The sequence below is a fragment of the Apis mellifera genome, linkage group LG1, assembly GCF_003254395.2.
Source record: "Apis mellifera strain DH4 linkage group LG1, Amel_HAv3.1, whole genome shotgun sequence".
NCBI classification, from domain to species: Eukaryota; Metazoa; Arthropoda; class Insecta; order Hymenoptera; family Apidae; genus Apis; species Apis mellifera.
This window is the reverse complement of record NC_037638.1, coordinates 16,650,943-16,671,833: the sequence shown is the minus strand read 5'-3', so window position 1 is coordinate 16,671,833 and position 20,891 is coordinate 16,650,943. Positions and strand designations below refer to the sequence as shown.

At 34.6% G+C, this 20,891-nt stretch overlaps 2 protein-coding genes across 10 annotated transcripts in view; one reads left to right on the top strand and one right to left on the bottom strand.

The window, feature by feature from the left end:
* The first annotated feature begins 66 nt into the window (after nt 1-66).
* Nucleotides 67-20,548, top strand: LOC724237 (prostaglandin E2 receptor EP3 subtype). Of its 3 annotated transcripts, none has more exons than XM_006570997.3 (6): nt 67-1,386; nt 1,833-2,072; nt 8,667-8,844; nt 9,193-9,431; nt 11,830-12,058; nt 19,991-20,548. In XM_006570997.3, the coding sequence occupies exons 1-6, from the start codon at nt 1,183-1,185 to the stop codon at nt 20,047-20,049; spliced, it is 1,149 nt and encodes a 382-aa protein (XP_006571060.1). In that variant the 5' UTR covers nt 67-1,182; the 3' UTR covers nt 20,050-20,548. The 3 variants fall into 3 exon arrangements, with proteins under 3 accessions (XP_006571060.1, XP_006571059.1, XP_001120030.2); XM_006570996.3 differs by lacking the exon at nt 19,991-20,548 and adding an exon at nt 13,090-15,720 and having other exon boundaries at nt 8,670-8,844; XM_001120030.5 differs by lacking the exon at nt 19,991-20,548 and adding an exon at nt 13,090-15,720.
* The window catches only part of LOC413562 (rho guanine nucleotide exchange factor 17), a 124,029-nt gene continuing 118,352 nt past the window's right edge, over nt 15,215-20,891 (bottom strand). For 6 of the 7 annotated variants that reach the window (XM_397003.7, XM_026446134.1, XM_016913751.2 and 3 more), the window contains 4 exons: nt 20,547-20,873; nt 19,540-19,710; nt 18,791-19,074; nt 15,215-18,468 (listed from right to left, as the gene is read on the bottom strand). In XM_397003.7, the coding sequence (XP_397003.5) occupies nt 18,812-19,074; nt 19,540-19,710; nt 20,547-20,873 (761 nt within the window). In that variant the 3' untranslated portion in view covers nt 15,215-18,468; nt 18,791-18,811. The remainder of the gene's footprint in view (nt 18,469-18,790; nt 19,075-19,539; nt 19,711-20,546; nt 20,874-20,891) is intronic. The other variant, XM_006571000.3, reaches the window with a different exon arrangement.

Here is a 20,891-nt window from a genome sequence, read left to right as displayed (position 1 = left end):
CGGCGCATGCGTGCCGGCAAGGGTACATCGATTGTAAACAAAACCGGAGGCGACCGCGTGGTTTCGATCAGTGTGGCGACGACTCTCGCGATCGACGGAAGTGGAAGAGTTGTTTTTTTTCTTCACTTTTTCCATATATTCGATTGGAGCAAATCGAAAGTTCGCACCGTTAATTCTCCCTATAATCTTCTCCTGAAAAGAGAAGAGAACGAGAAGAACGTGTAGAGCTGTTGAAACAAAAGTCGACGGGATTCACTCAAGGGATTAGGTGATCGAAGTTTTGAAAAAGGAATTGAAAAGCACAATTTCATCGACAGTCGATCAAATTAGTTTGCTTGCAATATTCAATTAACAGGAAACAAATTGAATGCGCAAAGATCGTTTTCTTACCTGTCCAAACGAGTGAGAAGGAGTGTTCAACAGGCGATCTGAGGTAACCATCTTCGAGGTTTCGTTCTGTTCTTTCGCTTTCTTCACTGAGAAAGACCTCTGACGTAGTTCAGAGCCTGAAGGGCTCATCAAGGGACAACCGATCAACGCGTAGCAACAAGTTTCACTGAGATTTATTTCGATCGTGGTACGCTCGTTCGATGAATACGAGCGTTCCCCTAGTTGTGGCCCGGTGCAGTCTGGCTTGAATAAGGGCTCCAAGTGCAGGTAGTCTTACAAAAGGGTCCAAGTACAACGTTGTCACGTTTCTCGAGAAACTCGAGGCAGTGGCCTGAATAACAGCAACAGCGCCTGTTGAAGAGCAAGAGAGCGATAATAGTGTACCGAAGATACATGATAACGTGTATCGATACACGAGCCGAAGATCGACGACGAGTCACTCTGAAAAAAAAAATTGTCGCCGCGAAATGATGTTTTAACAGGAAAGAGTTTCGTTCCCTCTATTCGAACTCCTATTTTTTGCAGAGAGGAAACGAAAAGGATAGGGGAGAAATTCGACGATCGCTCGAAATCAACGGCTATGGGCCAGAGTGATTCGCGTAATAAGCAATGAAGTCTCTGAAGAATCGTTGCATCGTTCGACATCGTGCTTTAGAGATTTCCGTTTGAGAACGAAACAATTCGAGGATATTGGACATTGTTTGGGGATTCGTAGATTGGATAAGATACACACGCGTGAGATATCGATCGACGTATCATTGCGTAAAGGAGAAACGAGAGTCGTCGCAGAAAATGTCGCTCACCTCGACGGAGATTTGGAACGAAACGTTGCCGATGATTAATTCGACGCGGATCGCTCCCCTTTTAATATCTCACCCTGTACTGATGTCAAAGAGACACGTGACTTTCGCCGCTCAAGTGGTGCTTACGCTTGTGTACATAACCGGTGTGATCGGCAACATATCTGCTCTAGTCATTCTCTTTCATCGTGATAAGGTAATTAAAAAAAAAAAGATATATTGTTACTTACTTATTTAAAAAATGAATGGAAATAATGATCGATTAATCATATTTGTATATGATTAATGATTCATTCTATGTATTGATAATATGAAAAAAGAAAAGTTATTTATATTGTACTATTATCGGAATGTATATAAAAACAATTCCGTGAAATTTAATCGATAGTAATCATACTATTTATCTGTATGCTCAGATAAATATTTGTTTTCTGTAAAAACAGATTAAACTATGATTTTAATTGACTAATAGATATATATATCAGTCGGATATAATAGAGAAATTTGACACATGCGTGATAAATTATTTGGAGAAAATAAGTTCAATATGCCAAATAGTAAAAAGAAGAAAACAATTCTTGAAAACGAAGAGTAACTAATCCGAGCAAATAGTCATTATGTAATTGAAATAAATTGTTTCAGAGAAGAAATCGAAAACACTTGTTGATGTTACGTTGCCTGGCGATCAACGATCTCGTCGCATTGTTGGGGATGCTGGTGCAAATGTACATCACGATCTATGTGGGTAGCGTGATATCCACTCGAGGATTCTGCTCTCTTCGCGTGGTGTGGAGACTTTTCGGTTTATTCAGTGGTTGTGTCGCCATCGTAATGGCAGCTGAAAGGTGGCTAGCCTTGACTAGGCCCTTCGTTTATCAGAAGGTAAGTCAAGATCCTCGATAAACCTTTATGAACGAAGGACCAACATTAGTTTTCGATATTTACAACGGCTTATCGTCAGATTTTTCCTTTCATTTTATGTTTCTTTTTTTTTCTTTTTTTTTCCCTCCCTATCCTCGTATCTCATCTAACGTTTTCATCTTATCTCGAACTAAATTCCTGTGAGTAATGATTTAAAATGAGTAGTTAAAATATTATTTGAGAATAATAATATATGCATACCAGAAAGCGTTGAATTAAATTTTTATGCCGAAAAAGGATTTGTTTTTCTCAACTGGCCATTGATATTCATGATAGCTTATTCTCGCTGAATCGAACCTGAATGGGTATGTGGCGGTAAATATTTTTTGCAAGCGAGAGGCAAATACGAGATGTAAATTGAAGTTTCGTTTCGAGCTTTTTTTTAAACAATTGCTGATTTAATTGTTAAAAATTGACTCGAAAATTAATAACATTTGTTAAATTTTATACCTTCGAATTCTTTGCACGATTTGATGATCGAAATATCATATAAAATTTGATATTAAATATTTCAATATTCATGATACACATTAGATTTTATTTAAATAAAAAATTTTACGCGTCACGTCAGAGATAAATAGGAGAAAAACGTCATGGAAACATAGCCGAAACTAGCATCATAGTTTTTTTTATCTATGCGTGATAAGAGTCACGTTATTTGGACGTCTATTTGATATGGATTTGACCTATTTTTTCAATAAACAATATTAATTACAGTTAGTACGAATACAAATTGAATAATTCTTTATTTAATTAGAAGAATCATAATAAACTTTTTAAGCCTATCTTCAATTGCAACAATATTCCAGAAGAAGAATTCATAAATCTTGCATCGTTTAATTATAAATAAATTTCCAATTATTTAACTACTTTTACAATTACTTCTTTGTATATTTAATACGTCACACTATGATTAAAAAATTCATTCATTCAAGATTCTGAACATTAACACTGAAAGATCCTTCATTGAGGATATGAATCACGGAACACTTGAGCGCACTTCTTTCATAGAATATAAGCAATCATGCATGTTATTAGAAAATAATTAAAAAAAATAATACAGAGTATCTTCTTATTTGGAACCAATTAATTAATCGAATTAATCTTTTTTTATCTCAAAAACGGCAAACAGTTCTAACGGAATCATAGAGTAATCTTCCGTATTAAAGTTCTTGAGTTATCCGGAGATGTATCCACGGTATTGATATAGTCAGTATGAATATTAACTCTGTCACTTCGATGTAGCCAATGATCCGTTTGAGTCAATCTACCGCCATTTAAAACGCAGCGGAAACAATTATTTAAACCGACTGCGAAGCAAGAAGTGCTTCTCTAATGCAGTTGGACTACCAAAATGTATATCCTGTTTGTTCTTTTAATCGTTGTTCCATGTGTCTATTTATTCGAGCAAATTTAATAAAATTATACTTGTAACATAACGACCATTGAATCTTTCGTTTCAAAATATTTAAATTATTCTCAGCACGATTATTTTAAATTTTGCAATTTTCTGCCTATACATTCGACAATTTAAATATTGCGGATAAGAAGTGATTAAATGGGATCATAGGTTATAACAAGAGACGATATGAATGTCAAATTTCCCACAAATATAGTGGTATATCAGCTTGATAGTTTTCGAAAGTCCTTAAATTATTTCCGAGAAGAAGAGACAAGCGCGTGATCACGAACAGTCAATTATTTCGCGGTTGATTAGGAAAAAATTGATTTCCATGTTGATACTGTGGTTTCTCTTGGGAATAAGACACGTTGCGTCGCGATGAAAAATTCGTGACCCATATTGTGACCCAAATATGGACACGCGTCGTGCCTATACTCGTTTTCATCGATCAATCGACACTTTGTTCATTCGATATTTCATTAGTTTATTTAAGTGATATATCGCGTTCATAATATTTATTTCGATGTATTTTCTTAAAAATTTGAAGGCAACGTGATAACACATTTATGCATTTCTCGCAGAAAATAATACAAAGGATCATGTATTTAATTAGACTTAGCAAGTTTTTGGAATTACTTGGAATTAACACGTATCTTAATTCTTGACAGATGGAGAGAAGATTCAGGGTCAGTGAAATTAATGTAAACCGTATTTCTGCACTGAATTGGTCATTCATTCTGAGCCTTTTTCTTACGATACGTGTATCCACACACGTAGTATCTTGCAAAATCATACCGAAATTTGAAAGAACATCTTCAATAATAATAATAAATAAATAGAACTGAAAATAGCTTCGTATTATCATATCACACTCTTATCTTTATGCTTATTAAACCATGATTCACATTATGTGAATGAGATGTACACATTGTAGCTATCAATTGAAATAATTTTCATAAGTTACAACCACTTATTCGTAGTTGTGTGTCCATGTTTATATAACTCACAATTAATTTATTTAATTAAATAAATATGAATACAGATTTCCTTCGTCCAATCAATATTTTTCCACGTTATATATTCTTGATTCCTCCTTTTTATTTAAAAAAAAAGAAGAAGAAGAAGCAGGATATGTTCACTACGAAACTTCAATCACTTTCGTCACCCATACCGTTACTTCCGTTCCAATCGTAAAAATAAACTACAATCAGTCGTTCGATTCAAAGCAGATTGAAAAGAGAACTAGAAAATCCACTCCTCTTGTTAGCATCTACCCCAAGGAAACGCTTCTAATACCCTGAGCGCCCTATAAATTTGTAACATGATAGATTTTACTTTTCGAAACCCGATGGAGCGACTTCAAGGATACAAAGATACGAAACGATGATTATAAAGTCGACGAACCGAGGATTAGTTACGTTCGAATGCGCCTAGATCGGCTCTCCTCTTCTTTATACCAAATATAGCTTGGAAATCTCGACGACACTTTAACGATGCTCGAGCTTCGCTTTAAGTTTGATAAAAATGTAGAAGAGTGAAAATGGCGAGGCCATCCAGCCAAAGTAAACTAGATCCGACGATTGGGCAATGCGTAAAATTATCTTTCGATGATTTTACGCGAACCTCTGTGTCTTCGAAAATGAGAGTGTTAACGAGCTCGTTGAATTATGCTTTAGGCGGATACAGAATCGACGAGTAATTTACAGTGTACATTTTCGCGAGGAATTAATATTTCATTTTTCTTTGTCCCAATTTCTAATTTTGAACGAAAATCCATCTAATCCATAAAATATATTACATAAGGCACAAGATTTGAAATTCCTTATAAATTTTTTGCGTTCCTTACAAACCAATGTACGAGATTTAAAAATTCTGAATTATGACGTCTTAAGATTTTTTTTTTGGACTACTTTATAGTTATTTTTAGCAGCCAATTAACATGAGAAGACGTGGCCTTGATACTTTAAGCGTGGGAGAGGAGAAAATTGTGAGGTTAATGTAATCATATAGAAAGTTGTATGCTTGAATCATTTTTTAGAATGATTTTGTGAATAGTATTATATATCATAGTAATTAAAAGATAATCATATTGTTAAGTTAATATATAATAGTGTTGTGTAACGTCACAGATTTATCTTGCATTACTTTCGATAATCATAATTAATTGTTAATAATATATAGATATTATTTGATATTAATATCTTTTATATAAGAAAATTTATATATTTTTATACTTCGTATGTTATCAATTAAAAAAAGAAATTCAATCATAATTTCTTTTTAATTTTGCGACAGAATAACAATGTTCGAGCGATAAAATGTTACGTTTGATTATTTATCGTTGGACATGCTTATCCTAGTTATCTTTATCTAGCATAACATCTTTTCTTTCTGAAGGGAATTTATGATTATGGTTCGTGAGATTTTCGCTTGTATTGAGATGAAGTATGTATGTAGTCAAGTGTCGACATTCTCGCATAAAGGGGAAACACAGCTGTGAAAATTCGTTTCCTGTTGTTAACTAGGTAAATAGACGATGTTTTTGCTCGTCTTCTCTCCTTTAGCTTCATCAAAAGGAAGAAATTATTTTACATTCTTTGATTTTAATTAAGAAGAAGAAAGAAGATGAAGAATTATTTAACTTTTCAATTTGATTCTTTTATATCATTCACGTTCACACAATATTGAATTATAATCTCTATTTCTTATTAAGTATGTATTATTTTTAAAAAATATTGATAAATATTGGTAATAAATATTCATATCTTGTATATAGAGGGAAAAAAAAATCTCCAAACATTTCATTATCATCGAAGTTGCATCATCAAAGAAAAAAATTATTCAATCCCCACTTTCATATATTTCAAGCTTAACACTTGTAATACTTATCCAATTTCTCGATTTTGGCTCCTCTTCAACAATGTTTTCTTTGATAGAAACACCACTTGTTGATCCATATATCTAATTCAAAATTTTTAAATTTCTTCTTATTAAAAATCCTCGTGTTATTAATCCTAAAATATCCGAGATGTTTCCATTCGAAATTCATTAATTCTGTAAATATTGAAATAATATTAGCTAAACAAATAATTTATCGTATGGTCTTGAAATTGGAAATTTTTTCTCGAAAGATAAAAGTGATGGAAACAAGAGTATAATAAAGAGGATACGAGGCTTGTACAATTACAGTGTTTCTTTTTTTGTTTGCTTTGTCTACGTATCAAACACGTCCAGTTTCTCCTGCGAATAGACCTTTTCCTCCCCTCAAAGCACTTAACCACCTCCGCAAAAGAATAACGAAAAATCCTGAGTGGAAGGTTTCATCCCTTCATTTTTCGAGAAACACATTTATCAGGTTTGTGAGGGATGATATTCTTACCTTTGCTTCATGCGTGAATATGAAGGTATACGTGATATTATACGATAAATAAATCAGCCTCTTAATAATCTTTCGTATGAAAAATAACGAAGAGTGTAAAAAGAAATATATCAATTCTATGAATATATTTGAATATACTGTCTTATTTATAGTAGCTTATTTATTTATTTCTTCTTCTTCTTCTTCTTCTTTTTTAATTGGATTTCGCTACTTCGCGTGTTTGAGATGAGTGAGAAGAATTATATCACAGCATGAAATAAGCATCAAGCGCTAAAGAGAATTTACACCATCCCAAATCAATCAAATAAAATTGGATGTACAAGAATGATCCTGCTCGATGAAAGACTTTTGGAATTTCAATAAAAATTGCTTGGTAATATATTTATCTAAAATTTTTAAATAATTATGCATCACGTTGTTTGGCAAATACAAAGAAGCAGAGAAGATCAATTCACCAAAAAAAGTTCAATATTTCATATATTCTTTGTGTTAATAAAAAATCAGAGGACAACAAAAATTTTAAATATGGTTTAAAATTTAAAAAAAATAATGGAAGATTATCTTTATACTTCTTTAAGATTTTCTCTGTTTGTTCTATCATATTATTACAGACCAAATACTTATATCAATCTGTTATTATATCAAAACAAGCTTCTTCTAAAGATATTCTTCGTTAGAACATAAATCTCAAAAGTAATATATTCATCAGGTAATGACATGATAATTTGCACTAATTTTTAAGTTTGACTTAATGATATAAAATTTCGTTCCGCAAATAGCAAGTCCTGCTTTGTTTGGTCTTCGAAAATCACTCGATGACTAAAACAATGATATCATAGCGATTCCTTTTTCCGCATTTTTCCTGTACCCAAAGAATCTAAAATAAGATTTAAGATAGTCAACAACGTTTCAGATCAACGATCTTGAAAGTGACGCAAATTAAAAGTTCATCTATTTTAAGATGCACGCAACTCTGGGATAAAAACAAAAATGTGTATAAAATTTAATCCCCATTCATAAGTTTCTGTCTGGTTTTCGATCCAACCGGATGGCTCTCTCAATTCAATTACTCATTATAACAATCGTTGGCGCTCTATTAGAATCGAATTTGGTTCGTCTGTTTTTCGCCACGCGTCATCATCGAAGTTCATTGACTTTGCGTTGAGCAATGATCGATGGGATTTCGTGTCCAAAATAAACACGTGGCTCGGTCTAATCAAAAATATTATTTAATTCTATTTGTGTAATATGCAGCTGTTTCTTTCAATCAAAAATTTGGTGCGCTGATTATAAGTAGAAAGTGTGTAGTATCGTTACCAGATAAATTTATACGTTTATTCCTTTAATTGGTAATTGTATATTTATTAATTTAATATGGTTGTTGTCTTTTTTATCTCATTTTCTATTCTTTCTTAAGGAATACAATCAATAGTAAATGTATCAACTTCATCAGAGAAGATATATCAACTTAGTCCTCTTCCATCCCTCATTTAATCCAATTTAATTCGTTCCTCGGCATCACTAATTAACACAATAATAAAAAAAAATCAATAAAACGATATAAGTATATACAATCTTCTTCGTTAATTAATAAAAATATTAAATTTCTTTCTTAAATTCAGGAATAAGACACGAATAGAATATATACAAGTTATATAAGTTTAACTGCTAACTTCACTGAAGATTCTAACTAATTCTAATTTATTTATTTCTCACAAAATATTATTCCCCGATTATTGTGCTACTCAATCTGTGACACCCATGTGTTCTCCAGCAGGTGACGTACCCAATGATTGTACGTTGCATGCTGGTGCTCTGGTTGGTCGCCCTGGCATTGACAAGTATGCCAATGATGGGTTTTGGCGTGTACTACAAAGGTGAACGATGCGTACGATACAGGGAAGCCACCGAGCCAGCTGACATCGCTTACGCGTATGTTTGGTTCGTTTTCGGTGAGTATAGAACATTATTGCGATCGATAAATCCTTGAACGTGTCTCGACTACCGTATCGCAATTTAAACGCGGCCAAACCTTGGAACCTTGAACCGTCAATCATTAACCTCACATCCGTTTCGAACAAAAGAAAATTAAAAAAAGATTTATACCTCGTAATGATAATTTTGTGTACAACTTGTTTTGTGTACAAAAATTAGTTTCGAAAACTTTATTTTATTTAGTTATCTAATTGATTCTCCTTTTCTTCTTTTCAAAATTTTTACAAAGGTATTACGTTTTTTAATTCGACGAAACAGAGATTGAAAATTGATTGTTTTATCTTGTAAATATTAATGGTTCTTAGGTACGGGTCTCTGCCTGTCGATAGTTTGGTGCAATCTGGCCGTTTCCAGGGCGCTTAGCAGGCTAAGTCGTAAAGCTGGCGTCCTCAGGCGAGTAACGAGATCCTCCTCGAGGGCGAAACCACTTTTGACAGTGACGGGGCCAGCGCCGGAAATCGTCACCACCGCCGAGGAAAGGGCATTCGCAAGATTGATGGCCGTGCTATCGATATCGTTCGTCGTATGCTGGATGCCGCAAATGGTAAGCGATCGATCGATGGAAGTAATTGATTGAATTAATTCCTCCCAGCCGGAACGCCTTCGCCAATTAAACGAAGCTCGTGTCTTTTTGGCAAGCTAATTAGAATTCGTGAAATGCGCCACTTCCAATCCATCCGCTTTCGAATAGTTTGGATAAATACGTTCGTCCGTTAGAGAAATCTTATTATTTATTGTATTCTTTCAGTAGAGAAAAGTTTAAATTTAAACGTTTAAATTAAAAATTTGCTTGAAAGAAAGATCGAGAAAGATTTGGTATTTTATATTAATTCTATATCTCAATTTATCAATTGTTACGATTGGCGAATTCTTTCAATATGGTTGTTTAATTATCGAAATAAAAGCAGTGATTTTATATTTTCATAATTAACGATATATTAATGACATTTCGAGAAGGAAATGAGAGTCTATGAGAGAGGAGTTTCCGGTTCTTTTATGGAAGCAATAGCGTTTACGTGACGCGGTTGCTAGAGATTTATTTGATGATAGCATTTGCTCCTACGTCGTCGAAACATCGATAAAATTTGCCATCGTATCCGCCGTGACGAGATTTTAAAAGTGAATCGATATTTTTTATTCCGCACCATGTATCGTCCTTAAGGCACCCATTTAATAATTCGTCGATCGAACGATATTTAATTCAATTTCAAACCCTTCAAGTGCGATTAATATGTAAAACGTTAATTGATGTTAATTACTTCCTTGGATGAAAGAAATAAAAGGAACCGTCATGCTAATGTGGTAACCCTCATGCTAAATATACCGATGGATTCAGAATAGAATCTTTATTTAGCTTTGATTAAAGAAAGCATATATTTAAATATTTTAATAGTGAAAAGACGTATAAAACACCGTTAGAACGTACCTCCTCGTTCTATAATATTAAGATCATTTTAAAAAATGAAAATTTCGTACTATTCTCTTTCCAAATTCTCCAGAAATATTGTATATATATTTTTATATAAAATAATAACCAACGCCAAAGTTTTTCACTAAAAAATTTGTAAAAAGAATTAAAGAATTTTAAGTTTTCTTCGACCGAGTTCTTTCTAAATTCAAATTCTGGATAATTGCACATAAAAATTGAATTACAGTATTCAAAATAGTATTTAATAAATCATCGAAGAAGGCACAAGATTCGCAAATTGAGAATATTTCGTGTAATTCCGAAGGGGATCATTATCATTGCTTCAAGCTCCCGCATTCCTGAATTTTTAATTCGATGTAATCACGATGTATGTATCCTGCCGGCAAGAATACAATCGCCTCGAACAATGCACTCGGTGATACGGCGGTTGCATACTCACGAGCATTCCCCCATTTCCATCTCCTTATCCGCTCAGCATCTTATTCCAAAGCGTTTTCCTCGCGCTACGTGTAAATTTCCCCCGATTTCTACTACATACCATACAATTCGAGTCGCGCAGGTTCACGTTTGCGTCTCTCCTCTGAACTTTTGCAACTCGGGTTATTCACGTTATTCCTCTCGAGCGAGCGAGCGAGCGCCTCGAAAGCGTACGAACGACGGAAAATAATGTAACGATTAGCTCGCGCAAAATTGCGAACGTGACGCATTTCCGGCACCCAGGACGAAGGTTAAACGCGATTGATTTAGTTTGGAATATCGTCACGTACGATCGATAATGGTTTTGCAGAACAGAACAGGATGTGGAAAGATTTCGAGAAATGTCGAATGAAAATTTTCCACCGCGCTCTTTCATTCGGCGACAGTGTATTTCTGTCGTTGACCTTTATCGCGTGGGCTTGAGGAGATGTTGATACTATCCGTGACCGTGACACTTTTCATTCTAACGATTGTAATCATTCTTACTTAATTGTAAGGCTTGATTTCGGGGCATTGTTTCTCTGTATGTATTTCGTAATTCGATTAGACGAACCGAATTTCCAGATGAACGATGACGTGATCAATGGAATTTTTAATTTTATTAATTGAAACGTGTCACAAGTTGTAAGATAATTGTCCTTATTTGTCGATTTAATAGCACTACTCTTGATATTCCATTATTTAAAATAGAATATTTTTTTTTTTAAGATTGAAAATTTCATCGATGAATATAAAAACAAACGACGATCAAAACGTGTAAAAAAATCTATACATTTTAAAGAATGTTTTCTACCAAGCGAGATTGTATCATTAATTGATAAATTCACAATTTTATTATCATAAAATACCGTCAACCAGATCTATTATATTTTGTAATGGTGTTGCATCGATAATTGGCAATATCACGAAATAAAATCACTAATGGCGCATTTATATTCCCCGCAAAAACACAATAGAATTGCAAATCTGTTAGAGTCAAGTGACAACAATAGAAAGGCATTGGTTAACAAAAATAATCGCTGCTTTGTTTCGACAGATTTCCATTCCATTGGCACAATTCGCGATGCAGTTGCCAGAGAAGGCGATACTCGCGCGAAAATTGATTCGTATATTTCACCTGGCCGCCGACGTGCTCCTTTGCATTCACTTCACCCTGGATCCGTACATTTACGTGTTGTTAAGGATGCCACGGCCGAGATTCCGCCTTCTGAAACCCCTGTGCAAGATCTGTTGGCCAGCAAGAAGCCGGTCGAGCTCGTTCAATGGTGAGTCTGGTCAATCCGAAACCCAACTTTCGTATTTAGAGGAGATGGGAACAATTAGTCACGCAAGTGGGACCGATCGCGTAGAGATATGAGATTGATCGTGCGCAATATTCATTTCCATTCAATATTATACGGTGTTAATTAACAATATATTAGCTATATATAATATTTAATACTGTGTTAATAATAATATACATTAATTTTGTTAATTTTGTTAATTAGCTAATTATTGTCTTAACATTATTTTCATATTGAAATAAACAGAAGATACCACTCGTCGCAATTGCGTGACTTATTCTACATTCTACAATCGAACCTTTCCAATTAACCATTGTCTTAATTTTGAAAGATCGAACTAAAAAAAAAAAAAAACAAAGTGAAGGATGGTTACTCCATTTACTTCTGGTTTCCAAGGTGTAACATAACTTCTAAGTGTATTCATCTGAGGAATCACGTATTATACGATTGTTTAATGGCACGTGCAACGAGGAAATGAAAAGGTCTATGTACACAGTAAAGATGCATAAAGGGAAGGATTACTTCTCGATGATTCCTTCGTTGTCTAGCTACAATCAGAGGAGACTTTTACACGAGACTTTGAATCGAAAATTGAATCGATCCTTAAAGAATTCATCGTTCGTTGAATCTTCACGTAACACATCACCCTCATTCCTTAATCATTTTGTATTCCATCGTGACTTATAATATCCTCATTATCGTAATCAATATTGCAATATCCATTCCTTCATCTTCTAAACAATGTGATCTATTATAATCTATTTTCTAATCTTGTCATCCTTGATTCGTTTTAATTCATCGTACTCTCCTTTGCCAAAAGAAATTGAAAAAAGAATAATTTTAATCTTAATCTTTTCTCATCTAACGAGTGATCTGAAATGCAATTATCATACCGATCAGATAGATAGATTAACAACTTTTGGCGTGGAGCGGTATTATTCCTCTTATCAGATCTTAGATTCGATGTTCATGATTCCATCACCGATTGAAATGGACTCTCTAACACCTGACAGGTACCACAGACCACCAGGGCAGCAGTGGTGATCCGTCGACCCCGATCACCGAGGCACCCTCAACACCCGTCAGCGAGGAACACGATCCTCCTTTAGTGGCGGTGTCGGTCTGAGACAGGCTTCAGCGAATGATCTTCCTGAAACGGCTCAAGAGTCACGATGGTAGCCAGGTTTGAGCTGCACACTCTTCGAGAACGTTGGAAGATCTTCGCTCGGTACACATACGATTAAACGAAATTCGATCGAGCCGAAAATTATGTACTCAAGGCACAGAGAAAAATATTATCGAAATTGATATCGCGAAATTTTTTAAGAATTCTTGTTTTGGCTAATGATCAGAAGAGTATTTGATCCTTCACTTTATTCTTCTTCTTTTTTATTGTTATTATTATTATTATTATTATTATTAATACTCTTTCGTATCCTTGGATCCATTTTATTCATCTGACAAGATTTAGAATTCTTTTTCTTTTTTTCTTTTTTAATCGAGACAAGATACATTCAAATGTGAAATTTCTTACCTCGAATGAATCCAAGGATACTGATTATTGTTCAAGTATCTCAGTGGAATGGTTTCCTCCGAGGAATTTTCAAGATTATATTAAGTGAGTCCTTGAGGAACAGAATCAGGTGCGTTGAGATTGATACCTCGCTGATTTTTCGTGTACAATTCACGTGTTCGAATGTTCTTGTTTCTTTTCTTCAATTTCCATGTCACTGTATATGATCCATTGTACAGATCATTTTATTCGTTGTAATTTCATATATCTTTAATATTCTTCTTATTAATTGACTCTTAAGAGAAAGAAAAAGAAAAATATATCACGTATCATATCATTTATATTAAAAATGGATTGCACAAAATTTGTGAAGAGATATATATCGAGTATCATGTATCGAAATTGAGGTTCTTATTTTGTTTTTTTGTTACTGAATTGTATTAAAAAAGTAAGAGCAAACAGCATTCCAAGAGATTATCATCGCAATGTGTGATGCGTGTGTCGTATTTACCATTTATTAATTTTGTAAAAATTCATTCAAGATTCTATACAAAATACCCGATTTCTAGTAAAATACAGAAGACTCTACTCGTTTGCAGTTTGCAAGTGAGAGTTGAGTTGTCGTTTTTTTTTCAACCGGGTATTTTGAAAAAAGAAATTGTAAAAATCGACTTAAAATGTTCTTCTTATATAAGAGTATACTCATAATTAAATATAATACCAATTAAGTAGTATTAAGAAGTATATTTTAAGTAAACCTAAATCAACGAAAAATCATCAATGATGCAAGAGTATCGACACACATTTCTATCACAATTGAATAAATAATATCTAGTCAATAAAATAATGCAAGCGTGCACAGTAATTTACGATGAAAGAGCAAAGAATGGACATTTACCAAAGTATTAAATATTAAAGGCATATTTTTACCGTACAATGTAATTCCGTAAAATAGAATTTAAGAAAGAAGAGCATTATATATATCTTTTTCTTTTCTATAAAGATATACACTGATAAAAGTACTTATGTATACAAATAGATTAATCAATAATCTTGTGATTAACATGACGTTACCATGAATTGTTACTGACTTTATCACTGCAGCCAGTGTAACTCATAAATATCTTATCATCTTCTATTGTATCGATGTAATATTATTAATAAATTTTAATCATTTTTTTTTAAATACATATTCTAATATTCAAATTCAAATTTTTCATTTGAACAACGTAACGTAATTCTGCTTTTATTTTTCCGTCAATATTCAATATTCTGACAAATAATCGATCCAAAATGATTTCTAAAATGTTATACATTAGACACGATTTTATTCGATTCTACTGTTCGTAAATGAAAGTGAGTGTGAAAAACGTGAAGAAGGATCCGAAGAAGAGAACGAAATAAGAATGAAAAGGAAGGAGTACATATAATACAAATATATTTCATACGTAATTACGTATTCTCTTGCTTCTAGACACTTAACAACAATTAATCAATAACTTACGGACGCGATCGTTGCTGAATACATGACACCTTTTATGTTTAGTTGTATTGCACACTAGAAATATACCACAGATTCATTCGTACACAAGTATCAATCGGTGATACGTCTGGCGTACTTTCACGTATACCTTAAGTATCTATACAATAAATAATAATTCGACTTCTTTTTTTTTTTTCTTCTTTTTCCATTCCACTCGATCTACCCCATTTTACTCGATGATCTATAATTAATTATCTTTGTTCAATTCCACACTCGCAAAATACACAAATCGTAACGAAATTTCATCATTTATATCATTCCTCGACTACGTTAACGATGAAACAATTGTCCTCTCCTCTCAATACATGCATAATATCACCAAAAAAATCGTCCACTCCTTCGATGCACTCTTCTAATGAAAACGACCACCATCTCATTTCACACGATTCATCATCCCACCCAAGCACACTGATACTTAAGAAACGATATGACACCAAACATTGTCTCGCGAGAAAATTGATTCTCGCGAGGCGAACGCAAGGTCGAAGGCAAATATATCTCCTCTTTTCCTCAATTCCATTCAATTTCATTCACGAGTTCAAACGCGCGAAAACACTGTATATACGCCTCTCTCTACGATAATAGAAATCACACTGATAAACAAAATATAAGCCCCCCCTCCCCCCGTACGCGGTCAACGATTTTCCACTAGCAACAGATTTTTACCTTGTTTCGAATAGGCTTGCGAACAATGATTTATCACACGTACAGGTATGTCGACATTAATTATTATGTACACATCGAAAAGGTGTCTCTGTCTCTCTGTGATGATCGTAGAGCGAATCTTGTGATCGTTTTTGTTTCTTTTTTTTTTTCGAGCCGTCGAGAGAGAAATTCTTGATTGAATCTTTTTCGGCGGAATATCGATGTTTGATCAGGATGTGATGGATGTTTGTACGATTACGAATTGAAGAGTGGATATAAAAAAGGCTGTATGCATTGGAAATTAAAAATCTTATTTATCGAAAAGATTTCAAAATTTTTGTCTTAAGTGTAAGTATTAATTAATGGAGAAAGGAATTTTATCATGGTGTTTAAAAAAGCCTTTTTTATTTCCAATCTTCAAGCCTCGAATTCATTAAAGTAATTCGAATCAGTCTTGAAGCATTTGAATCGTTCGCTCGGCTCTCCCATTAAAAAACGACAACAGACCTTGGAGACATTTCAACAAACTTTTACATTTTTTTTTATGTTTTTTTTTTCATGCTTTTTTTTCTTTTTGCATATATATTTAAACAACACATCCATACGATTCTCTTTCAATTTTCACGATCGAAGGATGACAAATTCATTGTAATTTATTACAATATCTCTTACAATCAACAAACAGCTTCGTAATAATCCCCCAAAGTATACATACCCTAAAACACCTAACGTTGGCTCCGTGAGAGATCTAAAGTTGGTAAAATGAATGGAAGAAGATTCGTGAATCGACATTCAAAAAAGTAACATCCGAAGTTGTAAAATGTCCTCGGTTTTTCAAACGAATCATCGTATTAAAAGTGCAAAATTTGAAAAATTTGCGATTCTTTCTTAGTTTATCAAGGAACCGATCGACGTGCGAATGCGAATAACTCTCGTGTGTTCAAATCAATCAATTTGGAAAAATCAATAAGGGCGAAAGTGCGCAAATCGAAGATACGATTAAATATCATAAAAATCAAAGATCTCTATCGTGGAACGCAACACTTGGTCTTGCGTAAGACTACGTCAAGTATTTCGATATCAATTAATTATTGTCAAATACGCTGTATGTTTAATTACGTATGATCGATACATCCTCGAATCGTCGTTCAAACTCGTAAAAAAGTCAGATCGTTACTCTAATTGTAAATTGAAGCGAATAAAACGCGCGGGAGGTGTATAAATAGCTTAATAACTATCGAGAAGTACCGTGAAGAAGGTACTGCAGGGGAGAAACTATGCGAATTGGCCTCTCGAATTTTGTACCATTTAATACACATATAGACGAACAAAACGATTTTTCCTCGAGTGTAATTGATTATCTTTGAAGAAATTCTTCTTTATTCGAATTTCGATCTATCTACAATCTCTTTTATGCTTTTAATAATTCTCTTCAACAACGTTTTCGCCCAAATAAAAAAATATCTATGGAAGAACGAAAAATTTTATCCAATATACAAATTTCAATTTTGCCTCCCTTTTAACAGTTGAACGTTCATTCGATCGTCCCTAATCTCCCTTATCCAGCCATATAAATTCCAATTCCCTCGACTAACAATAACAACAATATTATCACGTTCCAATCCGAAATAAATTGACTCGCGGCCGAGGTTAAATATTTATCCAGTCTGAGCTGCGAGGAGAAAGAAAAAGAATTTTCACTGGAATTCCATTAGCGATTAAACATGGAACACATTCCCTCATACGATCGGTGAATAATTAATAAAACGTGTTATGTTATTGCGCGTCTACTACTTGTCGAGCGCGAGGCGTCGATCGATGGACAATGATAAATTCGTTTTGGCACTTTTAACTCGATTAGCTCCCTTCTAACGTTTTATGATATTTTTAGGCCAATAGTCACGTAGTGTAAGCTCGATTCAACGCTCTTCCAGGTATCGTAATAATCCATTTCGTTTCCAACGTTTAATTCCAACGTGTAATATTATACATTTGACGCAACAGGGAATACGCGAGCGAATCAATACGCGTATATACGATCACATATCGATTCATCCGTATATACCCTTCTCCTTTATCGAACTGGATCATCATCAGTCGCCGACGAATTAATTGCCGGTGTCATCGAGAGAAAGCCAACTCTTTCTATTTCAAACCGGTGCAAAAGTACAAATTTACGTGGAATCGATTTTCTGAAATCAATTGCGAAATTCAAAACGATCAGATCACGTTCAAGCGATATCTATATCAGACTTTCACGGTTTTTGATGATAGTCTAAGCAAGGTGACGGCTTGAGATATTCGTCTGGTTTTGAGCTCGATTTCAGCGAACCGATTTTCGAAGTTCTGTCGCAGAACGATCCTGCAAGAGTCGAATAAATTATATGGCAAAGATCCGATCATTTACGTCGGATATTGATGTAAAGATCAGAGAAGAAACGTATCTAGACTGGTTCCACGACTGGTTTGCTTCTTGGCACCTTAATAATAACGGACCTCCCTTATCCTCGTTTTGATCCACTCGGCCAAAATCAACCAGAGAACCTTCCCGCGTTCCCTGAAAAATCGTCGGGCGAACACGTCCTGAACAGTCACGATCGGACAATGATGGACCCGACTACGTGTGAATTGCACACGTAACAATGAATCCCACGGCATGTCGTGCCGATGCGTGTAAAATGCGGCCCTTACCTGTAAAATCAGAATTTTAGAAATGGAATTTGTTAAAAATGTAAATGAAACGTCAATATTTTGCGATTTCACCTTTTGCAATGATAGAAACGTATATATTGAAGAAAAAATAGGGATATCATCGAGAATATCAAAAGAACGTCGTAGCAAAAGGTATGAAGAGATATGGGATCATCGTCCAAGAAATCCTATAAAGTTTCTTTCGTTTCTTTCGAGTTTTACATTTCTAATAATGAAATTTGTACGTACATATGATCTCAACGTTGAAACCATAAATCTATAAAATCGAGCACAACAATTTGACGATAACAATCGATCTTACCGAGGGCCGTACCAGATCAGATCACACTTTCCAAAGCAACAGATGATTGGTCGAATCCTCGCGACCAGCCTGCAGCTCGGCGGATGCCTGCGGACCTCTGAAATCCTCGTAACCATCTCCACCGGATATTACCAACAGTTTTCCACGATTGATATTGTTCTGCTGCGCTTTGTTAGATTTCAGAGAGTATCTGTTCACCTTTGGACGCGGGTCTGGTTTCGGCGGGGTTATCGTTTCCACGCAAGTGAGGAAACGCACGTGTCCGGTGTGTCCATGAGGGATACCTGAAAAATAAAACAAAATAAGTCTTAAAATCAGAATCCAAGAAGCATCTGTTGCCAATCGACAAAACATTTGTGCTATCCGCTTCCAAATTTCTCGTCTCTTTCGATTTTAAATGAATCTCGAACTCGTACACGTGGCACAATTCGTGCGAATAATTCAAAAACGACCGAAATACATCTATCCCTCTGATTTTCTTGCAACAGAGTATCACAAATATCGAAATTAAATTGTAACAAAGATTGAGTAGCCTGGTAACGACGTCAAAGGTCCCGTTTCCGGAAATTTATTAAGCTGGTTTACGCAGATACAGATACGAGGAGGGATGAATTTTGCGAATGATTGATCGATCCGTCGCGAATACTCGCGACGAAGCCACGAAGCAATTCGTACAGTGGCCAGATTCTAATTATATCGGAAGCAATGAGCGGCGATTATAAACGATTGAGCATGACGTCAATACGTACCAGTCACGATCGGTGGTTGGGACATCCTCTGAGTGGATGGCTTTATATGGGGAATTGGCACGGTCAATAGTACGCCGGCGCTCGTGCCGATCCAAAGCAACTCGTTGCAAGCCAAAAGTGCGGTGACCCTGAGACAGGCGGCCTTGTGCTGTCGTATTATGTCATCGCAACCTGCAGCAAGTTTAAAGCTTCCGTTAAAATAAATACCATATACCAGTACGAGAGAAAGAAAAAATTTCTTCTATCGAATAATCATTATATCTGAAAAATAAAATTGGTTGGTTAATACGAACTTATAGAGAATTTTATGGTAAAGGTAACAATATTTTTTTATTTTTCTTAAGTTTTAAAAATACTTTTTAATGATGTGTGTTTAAAAATATCTATAAAATGATTATAAAATTTTTGCTGTATTTTAAATTGATTCGATCAACTTTGTATAATCAAACAGAGCCAGAAATAGGCCAGGACCAGTGTCCTTCGGTCCAATTCGTGAACGACAACCGTTAGTCTGCTAGTGAAACGAATTTGGAAAGAGGGACCACTAAGGGGAATTTCTTGTTCCTACATTTAATGGACTGTTATGTCAGGTAAGATTCTTATAATATTTTATCGTCGATTTTCGAATCTAACGAAATCTTTATTAGGTACTTTTTCTTTAAAAGACAACAAAGAAAAATATAGCATATTGTACAAATTATTTTATAGATATTTCTAGAGAATGTATCATAAACTTACATTTATATTTATCAAATTACGAAAAATCTTCGTTAAAAAAAAAAAATTATCGAATCCAATTGCAATTCCAATACAAAGAATTCACTGATCAATTGTATAATTCATAGTATTTCTCAAAGTGAAATTATCGAATCAAAGAAAGAAATCTATTTACGATATATTTGATCCCAATCTTTAATTCTCTTTATTCCATCTCGAATTCTCCAAAACCAAAGAAGATAAAAGATATGATAAAGTATCACAGGTAACAAAGACACGTAGAAACTTACTGGTAAGCATTTTGGTGACAGCAGGCGCTATATTGATATCTGTCAAGCATTCGTAGCTACCAGAATGGAATAATCGCAGCACGGCGCTATTGTGCAAAGAGATCCACACTCCTAATCCACCGGAACTCGCCATGCAGGAAACGGACAAAGATGTGTCGTTGCTAACGGCGAACGTATGTTCTATATCCAACGTGTGGGTGTTGAGAATCTTCACCGAATTGTGGCATCCGCACCAAAGTTTACCGGATACAGGAAGCATTTTAGTCACTGGAGAAGCGACGGTACCCACCGATACAGACGTTGGATCAGGCGTGTTCCAACCACCCACTACAATTATACAATTTT

What these genes read in the sequence shown, in the direction of transcription:
- LOC724237 (XM_001120030.5), top strand. Translation starts at nt 1,183, where the DNA reads ATGTCGCTCACCTCGACGGAGATTTGGAACGAAACGTTGCCGATGATT. An exon ending in GTATGTTTGGTTCGTTTTCG is followed by an intron (nt 8,845 to 9,192) that starts GTGAGTATAGAA and finishes AATGGTTCTTAG; the next exon opens with GTACGGGTCTCTGCCTGTCG. An exon ending in TATGCTGGATGCCGCAAATG is followed by an intron (nt 9,432 to 11,829) that starts GTAAGCGATCGA and finishes TTGTTTCGACAG; the next exon opens with ATTTCCATTCCATTGGCACA.